This window comes from Maylandia zebra, linkage group LG16, assembly GCF_041146795.1.
Source record: "Maylandia zebra isolate NMK-2024a linkage group LG16, Mzebra_GT3a, whole genome shotgun sequence".
Taxonomy (NCBI): Eukaryota; Metazoa; Chordata; class Actinopteri; order Cichliformes; family Cichlidae; genus Maylandia; species Maylandia zebra.
This window is the reverse complement of record NC_135182.1, coordinates 31672867-31698750: the sequence shown is the minus strand read 5'-3', so window position 1 is coordinate 31698750 and position 25884 is coordinate 31672867. Positions and strand designations below refer to the sequence as shown.

Genomic DNA, 25884 nt, shown 5'->3' with positions numbered 1-25884 from the left:
TAGAGATGATGAGGCCGTGCTATAAACACTGCTTCCTCTCTCCTTCAGTCAGACTGCATCTGTGTTTATACCAGCTGCTGATCCATGCATTTCGACATGTGGACAACTGACTATATGCAGCTTTTCTAGCCAGCTGCTATTTTTTCATATCTAACAAATCACACAAGCATGCAAAAATATATACAGTATACCATCTTAGACTGATTACGCTAAAACGTGATGTTACAGGTGTAATGTTAGCTGTGTTTCTGTGTCAGTTTTTGTTGCTATTCATTTCTAGACTCGAGTAAAATATATCTTTTTGCCTTATAAGTCCTTATAGATACAATTTGATTTATCTATTTCTTTATTTCATATTTTTGAATGTGTGGTTGGGCATTTTTTTAGGTCAGGTCATCATAAGTGCTATGCACCCTGTAGACCAGTAGAGGGAAACATATGCTGTTAACACAGAATTGACTATGTGCACGTTAGCATATGCTACTTCCGGTGCGGAAACTCCTGTGGGGAGCTTTGTTTCCGGTGTCCTATTCGCGCCTGGTTTACGGTCCAAAACAAGTTAAGCAAATGAATGAATCAAGCGGCGATTTACATTTCTATAGATGTCTTGGGCATTTACCCAATATATCTGTAAATGATGTTCATCGACTTGTCGATATTTTTCCCCTGCGCCTCAGAGCAAAAGAGAAAAGGGATTCAAATGTTATATTTCTCAGCTGTCCCTCGTTTATTGCGGGTGTTATGTTCTAAAAATAACCAGCGATCGGTGAAATCAAGTAGCCAATTTTATTTTTTGACGGTGCAAAACGTATCGTGGACATACAGTACTGCACTTCAGAGTCACACTGCTAGCGATCGATGCAGCGATTCTGTACTGTACAGGAGAGACGTCACGGAGGACATCGTCTGCAGTGATCAGGACGCAGGACACAATGTGACGTAAAAAAAAGCATGCAAACTTGCACTAAAAAACAGCGAGGTGAAAGGTGAACCGTGTTATAGCGAGGGACCGCTGTAATTTTGAAGATAAGTCACAACATACCCTTCGTAAATACTAATGTATAGAAACCCTTACCATTCATTTTTTGTGTGGCTTTTTTCACGGTTTGTTAACATGCTGTGTAGGTGTGTACTTGACTAGCTGATATCAACATAACGGGGAAACATCTGGTTTGACTTTTCTTCACCTGTAGTTTGAATGCTGAACATTTGCCTGCTTAAATCATAAGACCAGTCATTATACAGAGATACTTCTGAATGTGGACGATGTGTCTTCTGCATGCAGTAATGCAGTTCTGCTTGTGTTGAGTGATGTAAACAACTGATAGATCTAAATGCTTTAAACGTCAAAATTGATCATTAGATTTTTTTATGACACAACAGTGGTGAGTGTTCCCACCTTCTGCTCTTTGTAACTTAACGCAATCTTTCCGTTTTCGAGTTTTGGACATGATTTTGGAGTATATCTTGGCAGTAGCGACTGACCGCAAAGTAAAGCTACCGGAAATGCACAACCCCACATCCGGTCTCAAACCAGGAAGTTAGCATTGTCTCGTGCACATAGTCAATTTATGGCAAATATTTTTAAAGGGGCTTTTAAAGCTAATTTCCAGATCCATTTTTTGTCGTTGGACTCACAGTTCAAAATAATCTTTATTTTTAATCTTGTACTGAACATTGTTGTAATAAAATATAAATATTTTTAGCTGCTCTCTTTTTACGAGCACTGAAGCCTGAGCTTTTGGTTCACAGGGGTTACTTGTGCATACACTCATTATTTGAAATTGTGTTGTTATGAGCATCCATTACTGTGACAGTTAATATATTTGATGAAAGAAAATATGAAAGAAGATAAAGGTTCTAATAAATTAGCATGTATGTGTGTTTCTCTGAAAGGATTGAAAAAAAAAATAAAACTAGAAACACAGTGAAGAAGAAAATTCAAAGTACTCTAATGTAGACCACACACTATAGCAAATATTTTTATTACTGGATTTATCCTACACTGGACAGAGCTCAGAGCTTGTGAGCATTGGCAGTGTGGACTGTCATAACTGGCAGAACCCATTTGGTGCATAGCTTGCAGAAAATCTGACTTTTGAACAAGTGTATATGAGGCAGATTCAGGAACAGGTTTTGGTATTTGGAATGAACATATTCTGCTATAGATTCAGAGTTTTTAAACCTAGAAATAGCTGTTAAAATATATTGGTATGATTTAAAATAAGAGAAATATTCAATAAAGTCATGCACCAAACCATACCAAGTAACAGTTCTTAAATCAGACTTGATAAAGCTGTAAAAAGTAGCATTATCTTGAATGGTAGCAAAATGTAACTCAGCCAAACCACACGAGGTCACGTTGGAAAAACAAGCAGCACAGAGAGAGATACTGAGCTATAATAATTACCTGGATAATGGCTTAAATGGTGGAATCCAAGCAGCCAAAGAACCTTTAATTATTTACTTCTTTGTCAAGTTGTCCAAAATTAGAAGAAACTGAGCATTAGTATGAAAGCATTAGGATTTTGTTTTGTTTATGTCTGTGGCGTGCACATAAATGTGGGGTATTACCAGCCATTGCAGATTAGAAAGAGCTCATACCATACCAATATGCCGAGTCTCAGCACCAGACTTTAAAAACCTGGGTCACTAAGCAAGCCAGAGGGCAGTATGCAGCAACAATATTGCTTATTGGAAGTAGCACAGACTCTTGGGGCCTATGGGGGTCCTAACACTTATTACAGTAAGTGGACTTCAGTCAATTCAATACTTAGCGACAAAGCTGTAATCTTGTTAATGATGAAGTGATGTGCTCTTTGACACTTAATCTGACTGTGGTCTTTTATTCTACTATTTCTATTTTGTTCTATTAATATCTCATATTCTACATTAGTCATTCTTAATAATTTAACACAAATCATCTGTCATAGATCAAAAGGCTGGGACTTTTTCTGTTAGTTGTGTATGTGGCTATTCTTATGTCTAAGGTTATATGTAAAAGCAGCTACAGAATTTAAGGTTATGTTCATTAAGTAGGCCATGTCATACTTGTAGAGGCAGTAATGATGGTTATAGTTTAGGGCTAGTAGATCCAGCATCCACAATCAAGACTAGAAGTTCTTAAGACCACATCTCACAATGCTGTGATTGCAACCGTTCCCCAACTCTCTGTGAATGGTACTCATGGCCTTTGATCAATGGTCTTGACAATTTGTATATTAATGATCAAGGGACTGACCTCATAGCCCATTGTTCATTTGGTGGGCTGGTTTCCGTTATTGTGCAAATGTACTGTTTATAAGATTGGGGAAACCTGCAGTCAGCTGAGACTGAAGAAGTCACTTGGATGAGTGACGAAACGATGAACTGAAAACACTACGTCCAGATGAATAGAATCAACTTTTTGGAATTCTTAAGACCATAGTTAAGACCTGCAGAGTAGAGTCAAGATCAGGATTTTTTTTTTAAAAAATAACACCATAATGAAAAATAACAAAAGTGTGGAGAAGAAAAAAAAAGATTTCATTAAAAAAATAATTAGAAAAAACCCACAAGTACAATTTGTAGAAAACTGATGCACAAAATGAGGATGATGATGGATGTGCGTAAATTATAAACACCTTAGTAAAATCACTTAAAAAAAATTCTAGTTTTATAAACGTAAAAGGATGACACACGTGTTATGTTTATACATGCATAGAGAAACTGAATTATACATAATATAAAAATATACATATAGTGTCCAGTCTATCTGAAATCCCCCTTATTTTTCTTGATATGGTTTAGTTTCATAAGTTATGATTCTTTTGCCCTTTTTCCTTCTTTTCTGTATTGATTTTATTTTTATTTTTGGAAACAACAACAACAACAACAATAATGATGATGATGATGATGATGCAAAACCGGCAGTTCATGAGTACAGACCTGAAAAACACAAACTGTTCAGGTCACGGGTGCCACACATAAGGTTCGAGGGTGACTTGGCATAGTGTAAAACTATGAACTACTCCTCCAGATTTTCTGATAATGCTATTCCTGATGTAGTTATGCCAGCATGATTAATCCACATGTGTTGAGGCATATTGTTATACTTCCACTTATATATATATATATTTAAACAGCTGGTCATCTGTCTCGTAGGAATTGTTTACTGAAGAGGTTTTTTGTTGCTTTTGCCTGCTGCTCTGACTCTTCTGAGATTAAGCTCTAAATTTTGTGTCCATCGGTAACTTGAGATAGGCTGGTTGTCCTCCCCAGTCACGTGGTCAGCCTGAGCATCCTTTGGCAGATCCAGCAGGCTGCCTCGCGTGTCTCCAGTAAAGGTTATAGAGTGAACCAGCCCCGCTGCTGCGTCCTATAGTCGCCTCATCTCCCGCTTCTAGCTCTTTCTCCTCTGTGCAGACTGCTCTGTGAAAACGCAGGTAAGTCCGCGAAATGATCCATGCAAGCGTTACAGCGTTGAGTTTTGAGTGGGCAACTACGCACCGTGGCATCAGCGTGATGCTGCGTGGATAATTGCCGTGCAGCAAAGACATGCATGTGCTTTGGCAAAAGTAAATGGCTGCTTAATGCTGCGCATTTAATGCTTTCGCTCAAACTGAGACATGCCAGCTTGCAAAGGAAGGCTGCAGAGTGAGTCCTCGCAGGTGCAGCGCTGTCTGCGGGTGCAGGGGCTGCTGGAGAGGCAGATACGTCTTCATTACTCATTGTGCAGGTCGAGCAGCGTTCCTCCGAGTCGGAGGCGGTGGCGTTGTGCTCATTGTAGTACGCTGATAGTCGACATTGTTGTTTTATCGCAGAAAGTAGCTCTAGTTGTCGCTCGCAGAAGATCGGTGGCTCTGGATTGTGTGAAATAGTCCGACGTTCAAGTTCAAACAGTAGCTGGAGGTGGCGGTAAGGTCACATAGTAATGACTCAGCAACCGTCGTCTGCTGAGGAGAGTAAACTCGGGCTGCTTTTGGAGGATTTCCAGGAACTGAAGGTTTAAAGAAGCTGCCTGTTTGTTCCCGTGGAAACCAGCGGAGTGGAGGTAACCTGGCACCTTTGTGCTTCTCTGTTTTTATAAATAAGGAATTTCAGAATTGAGTGCGAGTATTGATCATCGAGCCACTTATGTCTGAGCCACAAGGAGCTGAGTGGGATTTCAGCTGACAATATGTCCTCCAGAAGGGCTGCTCAGCTATCATAAATAAACAAGGAGCCTTTCGGAGGTTTCATCTCACTCCCTGTTTGCATTTTATGACAGCATAATTCAGTTTACATTACATAAACACTCACATTTTATAATAAAGCATGAACGATTTGCCATAATGTGTAGAGGCTCAGGTTACCCTGTGAGAATCATTTCCTCTCTGCCTGTAGTAGAGTGAAGAATTGCCCCGTGTTTAAGTTATCTTGCTCTTATTCCTGCCTCCATCCAAGTGCAAGGCAGTGATTTTGATAGTATTAGTATTGTTAATATGCTCGCGGACCACATCAGGCACTTTGCAAGTTTTTATTCCTGTTTGCCAAACATTTTAAGATGCGGAAAACTGCAGTTACTTTGGTGTTATTTTTCAGTTTTATTGAAATCTTGGAAAGGAATTTGTGAAACAAATATTGAATATTGAAAAAATTGAAAAATGATCACTAATTCAAGTCACTGAATTGGACCTCTTGACTATGTTTGTGCTGTTGGAGAAGTTAATGACATTATCGGACATGTAATATGGGCTGCTGTGTGGTATAGCACATCTGACTATTTCATTAGTCGGTTACTTTATACTAATTAGCTGGTTTATGTATCTGTGTTTTGCACTCATTCAGTGGATGCTTTCAGCTTCTAGCCATAGCTGTTAACTTAACCCTTATCCTCTCTTCCCAGTATGGTCACTTTTGGGGCTAAAAGCCAAACGTTGTAGCAGCCAAAATGCTAATGTTAAGGATTGAAAAATAAATATTTGAGAAAACTGAAACTGACCAGTCCAGAAACTGACCCGTCAAGAAGTTTATTCCTCTGTTTTGTTGAGGAAGTAATTTTATTAGACTATTTGCACTAATGAGCTAGTTTGTTGGTTTTGTTTGGTTTGGTTAAAGCTGGTGTAGTTTGATTAGTAATTGAAAAACAGGTATGTCAGTAAAATTAAGTGAAAAATATGCAAAAATATTATGGACTTAATTGGAAAAACTGAAAATCTGACTTGTAATACCTTACATAATATATTACTGCGAAAAGTACGTGTATTACTGGAACAACTTACCAGGTGTCACTGCCAAAACAAGTTACTATAACAAGAGCTAAGTAGAAACAATCATCAAATAGGCAACTAGCTTGGTAGTAAACCAAAGTCATTTTGATCTGATGGTAGCAACAGGTGGATATTTAGATTCACAGTAGTGACAATCACAAGTCTTTACTGTAAGAATTCTTTGAGTAGTTTGTTGAGACACTTCACTCTGGTTGAAAATTGTTGACTCGCCCATCATACTTATATTATTGCTAAAAGTTGAACAGTAGGTGTCTATCTTCTTTAAAAGAAGATCACCATTACTGTGCCAAATCTTTTTCAATTCAATTCAGTTTTATTTATGTATCACAAAATCACAACAACAGTTGCCTCACAGTGCTTTATTTGTATACAAAAGAATAATACAGGGAAAACAGAGGAAACCCCAACATATGACCCTCTATGACCAAGTGGTTTGGCGACAGTGAGAAGGAAAAACTCTCTTTCAACAGGAAGAAACCTCCAGGAAAACCAGGCTCAGGTTTCCATCTGGTGACTGGTTGGGGGTGAAGACGGGACAGAAATCTGCTTCAGTTTTTTATTTTATTTTAGTTTTTTCCCCTGAAAAAAGTCAGTGGTAGTTTTATTTTTTAAAATGACTATAATATGGATGGTGTTTGTCCGAGACTAGTTTTAGGAAAATCAACAACGTTGTTATAGTACAAAGACAAAATATTTTTAATACCCCTTATTCTGAGTAATTTAGACATCTCAATAGATTTGTGTTGTCCAATTGTACTGACAAAGAATAAAACTAAATACACTTTCTCTGTGTATTCAGTAGAGGTGGGGATCACCATACATCCCACGATACGATATTATCACAATACTTAACGCATGATACGATAGAATTGCAATTTTTTAAAATATTTTGCGATATTCAGATTCTGTACATAAAGGTAAACTTTATCAATATTCATTTTATCTAATATCAAAGCCTCGCACTCAGTCTTTCTCTCATTTCAGTCAGTTTTATTGTTGACAAACTGAACGGTTTGTATTACAGTCTAGTCCAACTTAACTGAATGCAACCATCTGGTACAATTATAGCTATTCTGAACTATGCAATTTATGAAAACTATGCAGCCCATTCAGCAACTGAAGAATTTGAAAATAAATTAAAACAAAATATAATTTTACATTAAATAAAAAAAGTTTTAAACTTAATTAAAATAAAACATGTCTTAAATTAAAATAAGTAAACTGTCGTGTTTATTGCTGCCAAAAAACAAGTTAAACACATTTGGACAGTGAAGGAATGTCAGGATTCTTGCTCAGAAAAAGGAGCTGATCAACATGCTCTGAAGTCAGAGCATGTTCCAGTCCACAAAAACTTTTTTTGTAACAAAATATCGATTTCTGCTGTCCCTGTATCGATACATTATTAGCAAACAAAATATCACGATACTACACAGTATCGATTTTTTCCCCCACCCCTAGTATTCAGTCATTTTAGTACACAAATTGATTTCAGGTCATTTCTTCTGATGAAAATGAAAATGATTTATCAAACCTAGTTTTAGGTTGACAGAATAACCTAGTAGCTCTTTTCATTTTTGTCTACTTATGGTTGCAATAAAAACTTTGTAGAGAGTCACAGTCATCTTGTTTCTGTTGTTGAATTATTTAAAATGTTATGTATAACTGCTGTTAACAGCACCAATGAAATGTAATTTATTCTCAGTTTGAATTCAAAAAAGAGCTTTACATAAACACATTAGTCTTTTCTCCGTTTGGTTTTATTAACATTGATTTTGTGATATAAATTGTTTATGGCGTCTGAGATAGAAATTAGAAATGGATTAATGATAAATTCAGTGTCTGAATTAAATCAGATTGAATAAATAATTTATCATTGTCGTTCCAGTCTCACAATATGAATGCACAAAACTGATGACTATAGTTATGAAAAGAGCTTTATACTTTTTGGTCGTCAAGCTTAAAATATTGCACTCGAAGTCTGTTGCATCATTGTGTTCAAGTTTGAGGCTTTGTAGAATTATGAGCCATCATGTCTCTGAGTTTGCTGCCCACTTATCTCTAAATTTAGATGTATATATGAAGAAATAGCTCACTGCTGTGTCTGAAGTGCCCCGATCTGGCCTGGAGTTGGAGAAGTGGTTGTTACTGCAGTCTTTGACTAGTAGATGAGTTTGTGTGCAGCAGTGGTCTGCACAGATTATATTTACATGAAGCTTTTAGCAGTATTCAGGCGGATACATGTGATTTAACAGGTTAAATGTGGTTAACAGCAAGTCACGATCTTACACTCTCCGTCTGCACTGTATGTGAGGTCCTGTCCATGTTTGTCAGTGTGCACTGTGAAAGTCTGCAAGATGTCTCAACACTGATGCCAAGACTAATTCTTTGTCAAACTCGACCACTCTCTTTCTTTGGTTTCTTTGTTTTCATTACAATTGCTTAGTATGATGAAGCAGCAAAATCTCAGGGACACCAGGTAAACATTTCGAGGTTTACCTTAAATTTAAATTTTCCCATGGCACCTTTTGGGTGAATCTGTCCTGCATACAGTCATGGGCTTCATGCTTACTATACTTGATTTAGAAATGAAATGGACTTTTCTGTTACCTGAGGGGAAGCAGTTTGCATTAACATTTTTTTTATCAGTCAAAAATTAAAGTTAATAAGATGCCACATCCCAGCCACAGGTTCTTATTTATTTCACCCTTTTTTACTTATGTCATTAGCATCTTTTCTGAGTAGCATAAAATGACTTCATCTACAATTTAGTTATACAAGCTTCTAACAAGTCTTGAATCTTGTCTCTTACATAGAAAAATTCAATTTTTAATGACAGTTTCTTGACATCCTATAAAGAGCCGCAGTAGCTGCCAGTACAGAACACTAACGTGGGCGATGCTTACCAGTTTAACAATGTCACACCACAATTAACTGACTAAATTAATACTTCTGAAATCGTTGTGTTTTTCTCTGTGGTTAAGGCTCTAAAATATACTGTCTCACATCCCATATTACATAAAAGGCTACAAGGCAAAAGCAAGTAATACAATAAAGCCTATATTAGCTATTTGCGGATCTACAAATATCAGCACTTATAATGTTTGATAAATGAACATTTGAAAAGTAAAGAGGACACGGCAGAAACACCCAAGGCCATGTTGTGAGTGTTGGTGTTACATAGTTTGGCCACCAGAGGGCATTTTTCAACTTCTCTGTTGGCAACACAGAAATACAACAACAGGCTGATCCAAGATGAGTCGGGCAAAGTGTAAACGAGTAAATAAATAGCTTAAAAAATATTAAGAAAATCTGTTGAATCTATATGTGTCGGAAACAAAAAAAAATATTGTCCGATATACTGGAATATCAGATTTTTTAAATCTGATATATCAGTATCGGTTTTAAGAGTCTTTAAAATACTAAATACCTCTATTTTTGTTCAACGTTATTTAACTTGAATATGTGCCATGTGGTGCTGTTATGCCACATTAGATTAAAAGTCTTTTTAAAGTGCTGTTAGTTGAGTCCCTGCAGCCATCTGGGGGCTACAACATCTAATTTGCAAATGGCTGCACCAAAAGATAGCTCCATTAGATGTATTGATCTGCTGCGATTACCTTGATTAAATGATGTGTCACAAACACCAAGCTGTTGAACAGTAACTCTACAAGCATCTGTGGCTTTCTGCCTCTGTGCACATTACACTCTGCTAATTTATGCATGATAAACAAAAAGTTTGCAGTCAGACACAAAAACAAATTAGCTTCTTCTTCTTATATAAATCAAACTGAATTCCCCTGAAAATACTCTATCACTTGGGTTAACTGAGACATATATGGTGGTTTTTCTTTGCGAAGTTTGGAACTAGTGGTATATTACTTTAAATTCTCAAAATGCGGTTATACCCAGCAAACATGGTAGAAAGAGTGACCCTAACCCTCCTTGGTCAAAAGTGCACTGCAGATGCTCACAAGGCAAGAATTATTAATCACATTAATGTAGTCAATAAATTAAATACTTGTATTTGCCGTTTAATACAACAACTAATGTGTTCATAATAATAATGGATTGGATTTATATAGCGCTTTTCAAGGCACCCAAAGCACTTTACAATGCCACTATTCATTCACTCTCACATTCACACCGGTGGAGGCAAGCTACAGTTGTAGCCACAGCTTCCGTGGGGCAGACTGACAGAAGCGAGGCTGCCATATCGTGCCATCGGCCCCTCTGGCCAACACCAGTAGGCGGTAGGGTAAAGGGTCTTGCCCAAGGACACAACGACCAGGGCAGAGAGCCCAGGGATCGAACCGGCGACCTTCCGGTTACAGATACGCTTCCCAACCCCCCAAGCCACGGTTATGAAATGGTTATGAACAGATGGCTGCGTAACAGCCACTTCTTGCACATAGGCTAGTACTCCTGGAGCCTGTGAGTTTTCTTTTAAATTACAAACTTCACTTTTGTGCTATTTCTGTGTCGGCATAAGATTTTTTAAAATGTCCCTTTGTTCTAATAAAAGGACATTCTAAAAAAAAAATGATTGAAACCAGTTTTTGAACACAAAGTTTTTCCAAAACAAGTATGATCAGATAACGTTCAACAAGTTCATAGAGCTGGGGGGGAACTTAAGTTTCTGACATCCAACCATTATATCACAAGCTAGGTCACAGTGGCAGCAGACTAAGTAAAGTGTCCTAGATGTCCTGGGCAGGGCGATACATCCAGTTCCTCCTGGGGGATCCTGGGGCATTTTCAGGCCAGAAGAAATAAACATTCTCTCTAGTGGGTTGTGGGAATACCCTGGGATCTCCTCCTGTTGAGCGTGCCGGGAAACCCTCCAAAGGGAGGTGCTTAGGAGGTATCGTGACCAGATGCCAGAACTACCTCAGCTGGCTTCTTTCAACATGGTCGAGCAGCAGTCCTAAACCAAGATGCTTCCAGATGTCCATGCTCCTCACTCATATATCGAAGGCTGAAATATGAGTGAGTTTGGCCTTTTAAACTCATTTAAAAAGCCAAACTCATTTTGGCTACTCACAACTTTTATTTTTAACGATGACTAAAAGTCATAAATTCAACAACATAAAATTTAATCCAGGAAGTGAGTCAACATACACTGTTTAGCTTTCTCTTTATAAAAAAAAAGTTTTACATATTTATTACTTATTTAGTTTAATTCATTTATTTTGCTTAAAGAAATACTAATGTCAAAATCACAGCCTAAAAGGAAATAAATCAGAGCATTAATTTTGTTGTTTTTGGGGTCATCCCAGCACTTTGATGGATGTACGGAAATCTGAAGGTGGGGAGAGAAGTGGTGAGAGTCCACATTCAGTACAGAGCAGGCATCAATTAAAAAAGACAAACATGGGAAGAAGGAGATATAATGGAGCTGGGTTGCAAAGCAGCTTGCACAGGTGCAGGGACTATAAATATGAGAGTAGGCCTGGGCTTGACTTTCTACTATATAGAGGTAATAAAAAAAACACATAGGCAAATTTAAATTAAGTGGGGTTGCAGTTATTATCTTTATTATTTAATATGTTATTACATTTCTTTATTAATAAGTCATGTATTAATTGGTCTATCAAATGTTAGTAAATACCATGTTTACTCAGAACTTCATAACATCATCAGATGTCTTGTAAATCTACAATAGTATATGTATTACAATGTATAGTATTAACCCTTTAAAACTGGTCGGAGAGGGCACGCTCCGTTTTGCGTAACTATTTTTAAATCCCTGTAGAACCAGAACCATGCAAGCTAGCACAATAATTGTTTTGCACATGAAACCGGAGTAGTTGTACTTACATCTTATGTCATCATCTTGTTGTTCCACATATGGCTTTGCAAAAACAGCATAAAAAGCACTTGCAGCAACAAAAATACAAACAGCAGCAACAAAAATATAATATTCCAGAAACACGCTTTGCCGATCTGATCAACTGTTCATAACACTTCCTTTGTTGGGATAGACGTCAGCGCGAACTATCGCGTGTCCACCATTACCTGGCCGAAACCGGAAGTGACGTCTTTTTCGCGGAAAATGTAGTTTTTTACCTTAGGGACCTTATAAGCCTGTACTGGTGATTTTAAAAGTCATGTCTGACTTCATGCTTTTTTGAATAGTTTCTGGGATGCTTAGAACTCAAATTGCACTGCTGTAAATAGTTTATTTTTGTTTATTTTATTTTGCAAATTTGCATTATAATATTTATTTTTGTTTTTCCAGCACTATATAATATTTTGTGTATTTCAAAAATAAAACTATGAAGACACTCAAAATTAATTTCCTGTTGTTAGAAACTACTTTGTGCAACTTTTTTGTATTTATAGTTTTGAGGGACAAACCTCTTAAATTTCTCTAACTAGAAATATATGTAAAAAAAAAAAAAAACCAACCCAAATACGATTTTACATCTTTTGTAGTTATTGCACTTTTTTGCAATTTATGTAGTTATTATAGACTTAATGCATACATATTATTAAAATTTGGGCTATAACGGTTTTATTGATGTATAGCAACTTGAAATGCTCCCAAAAATGGCACTACAGCATGTAAAAATATAAAGATAACTCTGGCGGACTTGTTTCTATGGTAGGTCTTAAAGGGTTAACCACCAATAGGCCCAACTATTGACATCAGTATTAGTGTACATTCAGAATTGGTATGGTTATTCAATTCCATTAACTCTGTGACTAGTCCTTAAACCTCCTAGTCTAGAGAATTCTTGTGGTACTTTTTTACAGCTTGTTTCTAACTTCTAGACCTTGTGATCGAATTACTTTTGGCAGTTGATATTTTATGCTGATCTCTTGAAACAGGTAACAGTTTAAACAAGGTGGCTGTCAAGCAGAGGGAGCCCAGAATGACTGTATTTATAAAGTCAATTGCAAGGTTAAGCATCCACTTTACATAGTAATCTGAGCAAATGAAATGCCTGTCTGTAAACACATTTTTTGGCATATCTGCCAACCTGCCATGTACTTGTGATATGACAAGGATTTCTTTCTCACATTCGTTATGCAATCATTGCATCGTCATATAAATATGTTTTTTCTTTCTTGCTCAGTTGCTGATGTTTAACAGAAATCCAGCGGAATATTTTACCGTCATCTCATCTTTACTTTTCTCTGTAGGTATCACACCCTGACCAGTCACCCTGATTCTTTGTATTGCAGACTGGATGTTTACCAGGCCTTTTGTTTTCCATTTTTTAAATGTTGGCGTTCCTCAGCTGCTTCCGCCACCAGTGTCTGTAACACAATCACTAATATATCAATCCTTTCACACATTCAAAGGCAGAACCATTCAGAGCTCTCTGATTACATGGCTGTGTCAAGGGGGTGAGACATTTGATATCACTGGGCACTGGTCTGGGTGGTGGTAGGCAGGGCAAGATATGGGTCAGCTTTGGTGTGACTACCTACTCCATGTTCACCCCGTTACCACTCCATATTCACGTTGCTTGAATGTATATTTCCGTTGCATATCCATAAAGCTGTGCTTTAAAACACTGAGAGTTACTCACAATGGATTAGTCTGTGGTTATGCAGGGGAGGTGTATGCATCTGCTGTGTACTGAACTGTTAATGCAGTACTATGGAGTGCATGTGCATAGTACCTCACTGTTAAAGACATAACCTCAAACTGCTCTAGATCTCAGCAGCCAGTACTTCTATTTGTGCAGTGCCTTGTGTATAATGTGAGCTGTGAGCCAAATGTAAATGTCTCAAAGGGAGCAAGTGAGTCAGCTGAATAAAACTGAGACAGATGTGAAGCCTCATATTGTGACTGTGGGAAAACGGCAACACCAAACACAACTGGTCACTCGGGGTTGATTTAACTGGGTTTCATTAATTCCCATGACTATTTTATGTTGGCAGTACATTCTTACTTATTATTTGCTTAATTTAGCCTAATGTTTTCTGTTTTGCGTCCTTCTTGTTTATACTGCAGCGAAGCCTTATAAAAACCAAGGGGTATTATTAGCTCAATAAATCAAAAATATGAGTTAATCAAAGCAAAGCCTGCGCATGACAAAAGGATTTTCGGATTAGCGTATTCTGGTATTTCCTTCTCTGTCTGGTCTGGCAAAGCAATGTAGGCACACCAAAATTATAGACAGCACAGACTCAGTCTTTGGAGGAGTTAGTGGATTTTAAATGGCAGCTCTTCCCCTGCCCCGTCCCCTCCTGCACTGCCCAGAATAATATAATTACAGACCAACAACCGGCATGTTTACATGGAAGAGAAGCACCTGTTTTCCATCATGTTGAGACCAGTCCAATCACTAGCATTTATTTTTGACATTTTCAGGATGATTCAGCTGTCTGCTCTTTGTGGATGTGTGCTACTGGGGTTTTCAAATTATGAAACTGATCTAAAGACTTGAAATCATTTAATTCATGGAGCACCAGCAGTAATGACCTGTGAAGATATCTTAACAGTCACTTAGCTGGTAAGATGCTAATTTCTATCTGGAAATTTAATTTTAACATAATGGTAACAGTCCCACTGAGACTCACAGTGAGCTGTTTTTTGCATCAGTCTGGTATTTTCTGGTACAGAGCTCTAGATTTCCCTGTTTCCCTGCCAACGTCAGCTAGGTGAGAAGTGGGGAAATAGCTGTTTCAAATATATAATTACTTTACCTGACTTACTGTAATAAATAGCTTAACTAACTTATCTAGGTCACACTACACCAAAGACAAATAATTCTACCGTAATACCATTTTACGTATTAAATGTTATTACCGTCACTCAGATATATACTTTTATTGGCCACATTTTTAATTATGACATAAAAAGCCAAGCAGTCAGTGACCAAACCTTCAGACTTTTTTTCAGTTTAACAATTTTTTGTCTCATAGGCAGCATGCTCATTGTCTAGTGATCATGATTTACAAAAAAAAGAGTTTTTGTTATTCAATACGATCCAAAATAATTTAGTGAGCTCATAAACTCACCAGAACAGCGTAGGCTTAAGTATTTTTTTCTAACCACAGCTATCGACATCTAGTGACATTCAAGTAAAATTCATGTAGCTCCATTTTTCCACAGCAAAAGCTACGTGCATGTTTTATAATGTCAATTACATTACTACCACCTGAATATACTTTTGCATAAATAATAATGTACAAGCCAACCAGCTCATAGCTGCAAACGGTCAAAGCAGCTACCCTGCCTTTGTACAAGGCAGTACAATCTGTAAGCAAACACCTCCAACATCTTTTTGTGGTACTCATTGTTATATAAAGCTTTTCTACTCTGAGCACTCAAAACACTTTATAATCAGTAATAGCAAACTTTAGACTTGCTCATAGGTGGATTTTGTTATGATTTTACAGAACATTGTTTAATTTGGACCACTTCCTGTAATTATGCTAAGCTACCTAGCTTAAAAAAAACCTCAACATTTTTTAAAAAGGAAAAAATTAAAATTAGATTCTCTGATTCACATTTTGTTTTCAGATTTGTCTGTGGACTTTTAGTTTACTGTGTGTAATTTGTGGTTATATATGACTGTGTTTCTTTGGATGTGTATCCATCAGCATATGGTGATTATGTACTATATAACCTTACATGTGCTTGGTCACATGTAAGGTTGGTCACTTGGTCACTTGGTTACAAACTATCCATCATATCTGACTGCTAACCTCCTACCCTGTTCATTCTCCAGCAGGTTATGCCACCCCAAAGGCTTCCTGGATCCCCAGCAGTGAAAGAGAAGGGCTGATCCCGTCCTCCTCCAGGTTCCTGCCGTGCAGCCCTTCTTTCCCTCTTTCTCTCTCCTGCTTATTCCCCTCTCCCAAAGATACAAACCCTACCTGACCCCAACACCTAAACACTTTGACCTTTGTCACCCACTTCTTGGACCACTCTTGTTGGTCCAGTCACGTCCACCGCATCATCTTCCTCACAGCAATTCCATAGCCAGTCTCCCCTCATTCCAGCCACACTAGTCCACTTCCCTGCGGGACCCTGCACGTTTTAGAGGTCTGCTCTACCCTCTGGCTGCTTGCCGGGCCCCATGGCTACAGGAGGTCATGCCCCTGACATAGATGTGTTAATAAACCTACAGCAGGTAAGAAGTATTGTTTTCTTAAACTGAACCTGTTATTATAAAAATAAGAATAACGATAGTTAGCATAATAATATAATAATGGATTGCACAGGAGGGGTTAATGAATGTCATTACAGTAGATGTCTATTTGAAACTTCAAGGATGCAGTTAATTTTCTTTCATCTTTTTCAATGCCATGTGCCAACACAGTGCAGAGCAGCTACCTGAACTCTACTCCCACAGAGGTCGGTTATCTTGTTAACAGTCTTACATCCTCACTGCGTATGACCTTGGATACTTTGGCTCTGAAAAATAAAGCCTTAAATCAGAAGTGCTTGAGTTTTGGTGTTAACTTCAATACATACGTTCTACAAACCATCAACGTGTCTATTAAATGGACTGATTTCTATATAGCACTTTTCTATTGTCCTGGAGCTCCGAAGCACTTTATACAACCGCATTAACTCATTCATACGCTTTAGTGCTTTCTATCTAACATTCATATTCTGACGCAGAGCAGGGCGATATGACCAGAAATATTTATCACAATATACATTTAAAAATTTGCGATAACGATATAACTGACGATATAATTGACACTAGACCAAATACTTTACAACTCCACAACTTTATTAGTGCAAAAAAACAAACAAATCATCAATGTATTTTCACTTAAACAAGCAGCTGTTTTTTATGTGCATTAAAGTTATATAAAAATTTAATAGTGCAAATGCAAATTCCTTGCTGACAGTTTAACCAAAAGGCATTTGCAGTGGGAATTGGCTGACATATCCTCAGCATAACCATGTATAATATCCACAAAACTTAATAAGAGGTTATACACACACAATACGGTAATATTATGTTGAAGCACAGTACGTATCACTCCGCGAGGCTCCTGACTACAATACCCTTAATGCTCCGACAATCCATCAAGCGGAGCGGCTTCGTAGCTTAGCAAAGCCCAGCCCTATTCTGACGCATGCATTGGAGAGCAACTTGGGGTTAATATCTTGCCAAATGGAGACTGGAACTGCCCAGGATCCAACCACCAGCCTTCTGTTTACGCACATGGCGGAAAAAGCATGGCGGCGACGGAGAATGAGAAGGGCAAAAGCGGATCGTTGAATGAAACGGATGAAGCAGAATTGGTTTGTAAAAATGCTGCAACTTCATTGGTGTGGAACTGGTTTAGACTTCGTCCGTCAGATACACAACAAAGCACTATTTTTGGTAGAGCATGCTAGAGGGCCGTCGTTTTTTCCGTGTTTTTTGGAAAATACGGCACACTTAAATTCAATCCTTTGATTTTTCTGAAAGTCGACAGTGCCCCTTATAATCCCGTGTGCCTTATGTATGAATTCTGGTTGTGCTTACTGACCTCAAAACGATTTTCTGTGGTACACGGCGCTCGAAAATCTGTCAAATGTTTTAGTACGACTTTGCTAAGCTATGAACCCGCACTGCTTAATGGGTTGTCGGAGCATTACGGCTACCGTAGTCAGGAGCCTCGCGGAGTGATACGTACTGTGCTTCAACATAATTTTACCGTATTGTGTGTGTATAACCTCTTTTTAAGTTTTGTGGATATTATACATGGTTATGCTGAGGATATGTCGGCCAATTCCCACTGCAAATGCCTTTTGGTTAAACTGTCAGCAAGGAATTTGCATTTGCACTGTTAAATTTTTATATAACTTTAATGGAGATAAAAAACAGCTGCTTGTTTAAGTGAAAATACATTGATGGGGTTTTTTTTGCACTAATGAAGTTTTGGAGTTGTAAAGTATTTTGTCTAGTGTCAATTATATCGTCAGTTATATCGTTATCGCAAATTTTTAAATGTATATCTTGATAAATATTTTTGGTCATATCGCCCTGCTCTAATTATGAGACATATTGTACATTTTCATTGCAATGCATCTGATAACCAGCTTCATCTATCCACATGAATGTCTTAAATACATAAAGGCCTGCTTCTAAATTCAGATAGAATTGAGGTCAGTCCTTAAAGAAACATGGTGTCTAACCAGCTAGTTACTCTATTACTCTGGATAAGTAATAGAGTAAGTAATCTGAATAAGAAAAGTGTTGTGTAGCAGATGTTATTATAGCAGCTTGTACAATAGAGTCGTGTTCCTTTAAAGCTACAGGACGTCTCCAGAAACTTCAGTGCTGTTAGCGAGTGCGGCTTGAGATCAGAAAGCTAAGTGAGAAAACAAGCCTACATGATTGTTTGACAGATAGCCATGAAATGATTTGTTTGAGTTGGTGTTAAGTCAGTTCTTAGCTGCAACATCTCCAGCACTCAGTTCACACTTTCACACCAGTTAGCTGCCAGAACACTTGTTTCGACCAGAGAGCAATGCCTGCAGATATTTCCATATCCATAATGGTGTACAATAGGCAATAAAACATAATATTTGTTGTTGTTTTGAATATTTTCTACTTGGATCTGTTAATTCAGTCGGAAGCATTTGGACATTACTGTTCTGTCATCCTCAGGCTAACGCTGCCCTTTGACGCACCATGTGTACTGAAAACAAAGGGCTTGTTTCCAATATTTCCAAAGGCATTGTTTATATTTTTGCCATATGGCAGCAAGCAATAACATTTTAAATTAACATAAGCTCGGCCGCATGCACCAATGTTACAGGACTAGCTGACAGTCCATTGATAAACTAACTGCTATTGTTCGTACTAGCCAGCCAGAAACATGCCAGCACAAGACCCATTGTACTCAGGAGACATATTTGCACCATCTGCTCTTTTAGTGGTCTACAATTACTTTTGGTGGAGTAGTTTATAGTTTGGCAGAGGAAATTAGGTGGATTGTGCAAAACTGATAATAAGCTCAGTTGCCTTCTCTGTTTAAATTCTTAAAACTGTTCAATCCAAGGTCATAAATGGATAATGAGCAGACCATATTTGCATATCAGAGTTCATTGAAGTTGAGCAAATTGCAGAGATTCAATTAATGAGTTGACTTTTGTCATAAAATCCTGCTGTTTAGACTCTGGTGTGGCTCGGTGTACATCCTTGCTCATATTTTGAGCAATAGCATTTCCTTACACAATAGCAAGATGATTATCTTGAGTGAAAAGAGCACTGAAATGTCTTGAAGACTAAATTGTTACTTCCAATTTCTCCAAGCAGTGATGAGTCACCCTGGGGTCTGTGGAAAATGCTCCATGTCCAGCTTTGCACAATGCTTTGTAGCTTTGCTTCAAGCGAAACAGAATAGCCGGTGATCTCAGGGAAAAACAGTTCTATCATCTAAGTAGGTGATGTGTCATTATGCACAGCGGGAACTGTGTCCTCCAAAGTGCATGTAACATATTGTAGTTTGGTGGAAATAACAGGCTCAACGATTGGCTGCAAAAAGTAGACTCTTTTCTACCTTCAATCACTTGTCAGCTCTGTGTTCATATACACAGACGGAGCCTCTGCAGTGAGACGGAGCGGCTTCTCTGCACAGGTTTTAGTCTCCTACAGTCTGATTGATTCTGCTAGTCGAGACTTTGTTTTTGTGGTTTAGTGTGAGGGCATGTGTGTATGAATCATATGAAAGCAAAGCCCAATGGTCCCCGTTGCCACAGAGACCACTGGTGTTGCTCTCTAACGTGAATGGTAAATGGACTGTTATTTATACCAAGCTTTTCTACGCTTAGTGAGCACTCAAGGCGCTTTTTACTGTAAGCCACATTCACCCATTCACACATACATTTATACAGTATTTTATTCTATACCTTTAAACACTTCTAAACACCACATACACACTCACTCTCTAATGGAGGCAGGTGTGGTTTAGGGTTACTGGGGGACACTTTGACATGTTCACTGGAGGTGTGAACTGGCTGAAACAACACAGCATAGGTCCTGGTTTAGTCACGTATTTTTGTTTCTTGCAATTTAAGGCACATCAATCAAATCAATCAAAGTGTATTTCTATAGCACATATTAATAACAACTGAGTTGACCAAAGTGCTTCACAGTCAGACAGAGCATGAGACAATGAGAGCGAAACAGTTAAGAAGGAACAGGGCAAGAAACAATAAAGGTGACAACACAACAAGCCAGATAATAGCCAACGAATATGAGCAGGGAGGTTATTCCAGAGTCTAGGTGCTACGGTTGCAAAGACCTGATCACCTCTGGACTGCATGTTGATGGGGCAATGCACATTGCTGCTAACAGCACTGATCATCATTTGGTGGTAATGTGGGATGCTGCACTCCTGTAATTTATTGTATTTCTTATATTTGCATTGCACCTTTTGCTTATGTATCTAAGTGTTTTTTCTCAACGCTAACAGTGATGTTTCATATGTGGTGCAGCATGGAAGAACCTGGTTAAATTCTATCATTTTAATTTGCCACATTTTTGAAACTTCTACATAAAAAAACCAAACCATGATGACTTGTTGCAGACATTTTCTTTTTGTCCTTAGATTTACATTGTACTCTTTGACAGCCCCAGGAAAACAAGTATCCAGCTTTGGTAATCAGTTGCATTGCATTTAAATGTTAAATTGACAAATCAGTGGTATCTCTTTATTTGCTTGGTCTTCAGTTATTTGAAGTTCTTATTTTAAGTGCTTACTACATAAAAGGATCACTGGCTTGGTTGCAGTGCTGTCAGTTTGTCCTCTCTGTAGTAAACTTTAATTGAAGGTTTCACCAAAAGGGTTCCAAGTACACCTTCAACCTAAAACTGATACTGTGTGGCACCGTATTGTTCAAAAGTTTCAATTCTATACTGCAGCGCGGGCATATGTATAAGATAACGCAACATATGTTGAATATTTCTATTTGATAGCATGTTGCAGTTATAAATGGGCTAATTTACTGAAGACAAAGGCTGCTGTTTTCTACAGGGACTCTATAGAAGTTAACAGAAGTAATTAGGCTCATAAGGCTTATGGGTGCATGCAATAATTGAACCATATTTGAGGAGAGCTCACCATCCCTCATTTTATTTCAAAACATCATATTTATGCAAACTGTTCAGTTTGAAATAATTGCTCATAAACATCAGCTGTGCAGTGAGAAGAAAAGCAAAACACTGATGCTGATATTTATGTTAGTTGTGATTTGTTTTTCTGGGAAGCGTGCCAGCTCCTTAAATCAAAGAGGCCCGGCTTAAAGCGACAGGGAAGCCGCTTTAAACACGGCACGCCAAATAAAAGGAGGAGGAAGCAACAGAAAGAGGAGCACTCTGCGAGGAAACACAAAGAGAAGAATTTTAAAGAGCTAAATATTTTTATCCACCTGTGTTTTAATTAGTAAAAGGTTCATTTTATATTTTAAATTTAGTGTCCAATGGTGTTTTCACAGCTTTTATAAGCCAAAACCAAAGTTTATTCAAAGTCTGTTTCTTTGATGGTTGCTTCAGTAGCTGATGTGTACTCATTTGTCTCACATTTGCTAATTTATTCAACTCAGCTGTATTTTCTTACACGTAAAACACATATTTTGATGCAACTAATGTGACGTCCTTTTTTATTTTATTTTAAAAAAATGTTACAAATACAACCTGTGAACCTGCTGCTCTCTATGACTTCATTAGATAATACATGTACAATGGTAGGACGCTAATTTAATATGAAGGTTCATCATGGTTAACTTAGTTTTCATTACTGTGAGAAGAAACAAGGAAGATCTAATTTAACGTGCATTAAAGACACAGAAAGTTCCCATCATGCATGCTGTTTTTCCTCGTATAGTTGTGACAGTCAAACAGTGCATGCTGCGATCTCTGTTTGCATTTAAAAACTTAAATAATTTACTTGAATGAACTATTGCACTATATTACCTCAAACATAGAAGTACTTGTGTACTTTGGATGAAGAGTTTGGTCATTCAACAAGGGTACAGCTGTTAAAAGAGGACAGTTAAGATAGTTCTTAGGAGTGAAAGAAGCTTCTATGTCCACTGTGAGTGACCATCTTTGAACAGAGGCGGTGGCTTACGACACCAACTGTGTGCCATCTATAATTCAGTTTTGAGATCCCTTCGCAGACACCTTAATGCCCACTCACATCCTGGGCCATATGACCTCAGTGAATCTAGGCTTCACAATGGGTTCACCCGAAACCTTGACTGATTGTGACCCACACCTGTTTTCACACCTTGGCTCGTGTGATTAGGTAGAGGATCAATAGGGGGTCCACGACCCTCTTGGGGACACTCCCATAGGGCTTAAAATCTGGGACTCTCCACTAATTGTTCTTAGAACTGAAGATGAGAGGTGAAACGTCTTCAAGCAACTTAAAGAAGTTCAGACACTTTTTTTTTTCGCAGCTCCTTAGACTACGATGACCTGGATGACTGAGAACCTTCACAGACACATGTAACATAATCCAAATTTCTTTACAGTAGCTTATCATTTATAACTGACCTCACAGTATTCCTGATTCACCTTGTAACTTCATAACTGAAATGCGCGTACAGAACCCCGATGGCTTTCACTTAGTGTTTCCTGATCACTAACACGAGTACACTTAATCCTCACACAAAGCAAACACAGCCCCACATACGCCCTCCTGAACAGTAGTCAGCCGCTGATAAATATTTAAATGCATCTCTGGCTCACCATACCACAAATTATGAAAAATTAATATTGTAGTAGATGTCGGGCGGTTAGAGTAAAGGTTAGAGAGGATCTCAGCTGTGTTGATTGAACTTTTTTAATTTAAGCTTCTTTACATTTTAATTGGTTCAAAGTGGCCAAACCAGCCACAGAGATTTTGAATTTTCATGAAATATTACATCTACAGACAGTAGATTGTAACCCACAGTGATGGCACTCATAGCAAACAGGGCAAATATACCTTCCTGATTTTTTTGGGGTTTTTTTGTGTAATAGATCTGATTTCCATTTGGGCATACAGTACTTAAAGCATACAATATTTCAAATCACTGTAAGCCATTGTGTGTGATTCTATTCCTGTACGTATCACGCCGCCACCACCTGGGCTGGGGTGGCCCACCTCCTGTGTCCTTCCACCTCATCTGACTTCAAAGCTAACATGAAAGAGTTAGGCCTCTTGTCTGTAGTAAACTCTCCCTAGAATATTGTTCCCTGTTGCAATATGTCGGGACTATTAAATTCAGGGTCTTACTCTGACGAATAGCCCTCACCAGAGCAGGTGAAGGAAATGAGGAAGTGAATGGGGAAATTGACTCATTGGAACACAGAGCACATTAAACCATGAACAAAATTGAGCTGGACATGCAGTAAAAACAAGGCGTTCACTGCTCACTCACTTTAAAAAAAAAAAAAAAAACCTTTCTTTTATTCTGCCTAGCTACATCTGCCTCAGCCTTGTGTAGATAGGTAGCTTGGATCATTAAATGCATCATGTCCCTTCATCCTGCTGGTAATTAGGAAGTAATGGAGCCCTGGCACAGCAATCTGAGACCACTGAACGGTAGCCAAAGTACGCACTGTGCCAGCACCAATCTGAGGCAGAGGAAGCAGCATGTGCCAGTGATTCTGACCTATCACAAGCACCAAATAGCTGAGGCAGGACACTCCCATCAGTCTTCACTGTCTCCAGGGGCTCTCTAGTGCATTAGTTCTTTGCTGCTTAGCACTTTGTTGTATTGATTTTATGTCCTCTGTGCATGTAACAGAGAATATACAGTTGCTGTGTTCCTATTCTGATGATGCAGAATTATTTTAAAATACAATCACATGTTTTGTTTTGCTTTTTAACAGCAAAAATAAATCTTTGGCTTGAGTGCAAATCATGTCTGGAAATAGAAACAGCAGACCTACTTTCCATATAAAATAGTAGCAAAAATAATTATTTGTTTTGCATTCATCCCAGATTAGCATTACACTTTCATTTAGCATGAATGTTCCTCTCGTGTGGCTGCTAGCATATACAATATAGTAATCAGGGTAACACATTTCATGTATCACGTAGAGATTTTATAGCAAACTGGAAAAACTTCTTGTTAAAGCTGAGGTTCAATGACAGGGGGCAAGAGTGGCCTTTGGATATATGAGTTACGGTTATTGCCATGCAGTTAATCATCCTTTTTTGTCTTTACTGAAAGTATTTGTACTGTCGTCCAGGTAAGGGTGGAAGAGGAAGATGAGGATGGATGCGTGGAGGACCAGGAGGAAGAAGAGGAGGAAGAGAGCTGGGAGAAAGCTCTGTCCGTGGAGCGCTTTGCAGACATCATCAGTGACTCTGCTTCTACCAGTGGAGACAGGATGGGGCGACACTACACTGAGAAAGACTTTGAGTGTAAGCAAAGCTGCCGTGCACACATGACAGTATAGCTTCACTTGCACAAACAAAAGAAGCCACTGGGACAAGACTGCAGTCAAATGTCGAATTTGATATTTTGGATTTGTTTTTATATTACTGACCAAAACTCATTTTCATTAGCATTTCTATATTTATTTTATTTTGGTTTAGGGCTACTCATCAGATCAGGCAACATTTTTCAAATCTTCTGTTGTTCATTTTCGGTGACCTTTGCAAATTGTAGCTTCAGTTCACTGTTCTCAGCTCACAGGACTGACACCTGGTGTTGTCTTCTGCTGCTGTAGCCCATCTGCAATGTGTTGTTCATTCAGAGATGCTCTTCTGCATCCTTTGGTTATAACAAGTGGCTTTTGTTGAGTTTCTGTTGTCTTCCTATCAGCAAGAATCAACAAGACCCTTTCACCCAGAGAGCTGATGCTGTAAACCCCAGAGATGGTTGTGTGGGAAAATCCCAGCAGATCAGCAGTTACTGAAATACTGAGACTAGACCGTCTGGCACCAGCAGCCATGACAGTACTCCTGTCATGTGGTATCCATCAGCTTTATCTGCAGTGCACTCTGTACACTGCGTATGAATTTCTACCACGTATCTTAGAATTGAGCACTGCACAGTTATTTGAACTATTTACTAGATTTTGTGAACAAAGTAAGCAAGCAAGTAAAATGTATTTATATAGAGCTTTTCAAGACAAGGAAACAATCACAAAATTTTTACAGAGGAAAAGCTGCAACTCTGTCCAAACAAATTACAGGATGTATCCGTAAGAATTTCAAAAGGTGGTATTTTTTAAGTAATGGACATAGAAGCTTATTGTAAATCTTAAAATACATGACTGAATATGAAATTTTACAAACACAATTTAAAAGTGCCTATTTAATGTGTCCCCCTCTGGACGTACAGCATGTGTCCATATAATAGACACATTTGTCCTATACTTTTGGGAGCATGGCTGGAGTCACTGCAGCCATTGCTGCTGGTACCTATACACTCAGTACACTGAAGACTACAATTTAAGATACACTGACATGAAACAATCTCAAGACAAGTTGATGTTTATTGTCAACCCAACAATATGCACTCAAGTATACAGTGGGACGAAATATCATCCTCCTGGATCAAAGGTGCAAACAATAGAAATGAAAATGAAAAAATATACATATATACAACTATGCAAGAAATAAGACAATGCCACATTATGTGACAGTGCACATAATGTCGATTTTTCTACAGTGCTTTAAAAAAAATCTTTTACTGTTGCTATCTGGCATCATAACA

At 38.1% G+C, this 25884-nt stretch overlaps 1 protein-coding gene across 6 annotated transcripts in view; it reads left to right on the top strand.

The window, feature by feature from the left end:
• The first annotated feature begins 4279 nt into the window (after window positions 1-4279).
• The window catches only part of slc4a3 (solute carrier family 4 member 3), a 67621-nt gene continuing 46016 nt past the window's right edge, over window positions 4280-25884 (top strand). For 2 of the 6 annotated variants that reach the window (XR_013093645.1, XM_014407650.4), the window contains exons 1-3: window positions 4280-4424; window positions 15941-16345; window positions 24410-24584. Coding sequence is in view for 5 of the 6 variants with exons in the window: in XM_014407650.4 (XP_014263136.2) it covers window positions 16292-16345; window positions 24410-24584 (229 nt within the window). In the remaining variant the exon portion in view is untranslated. Of the gene's footprint in view, window positions 5033-15940; window positions 16346-24409; window positions 24585-25884 lie in introns of all 6 variants that reach the window. The other 4 variants (XM_076875279.1, XM_076875278.1, XM_076875277.1 and 1 more) reach the window with 4 other exon arrangements.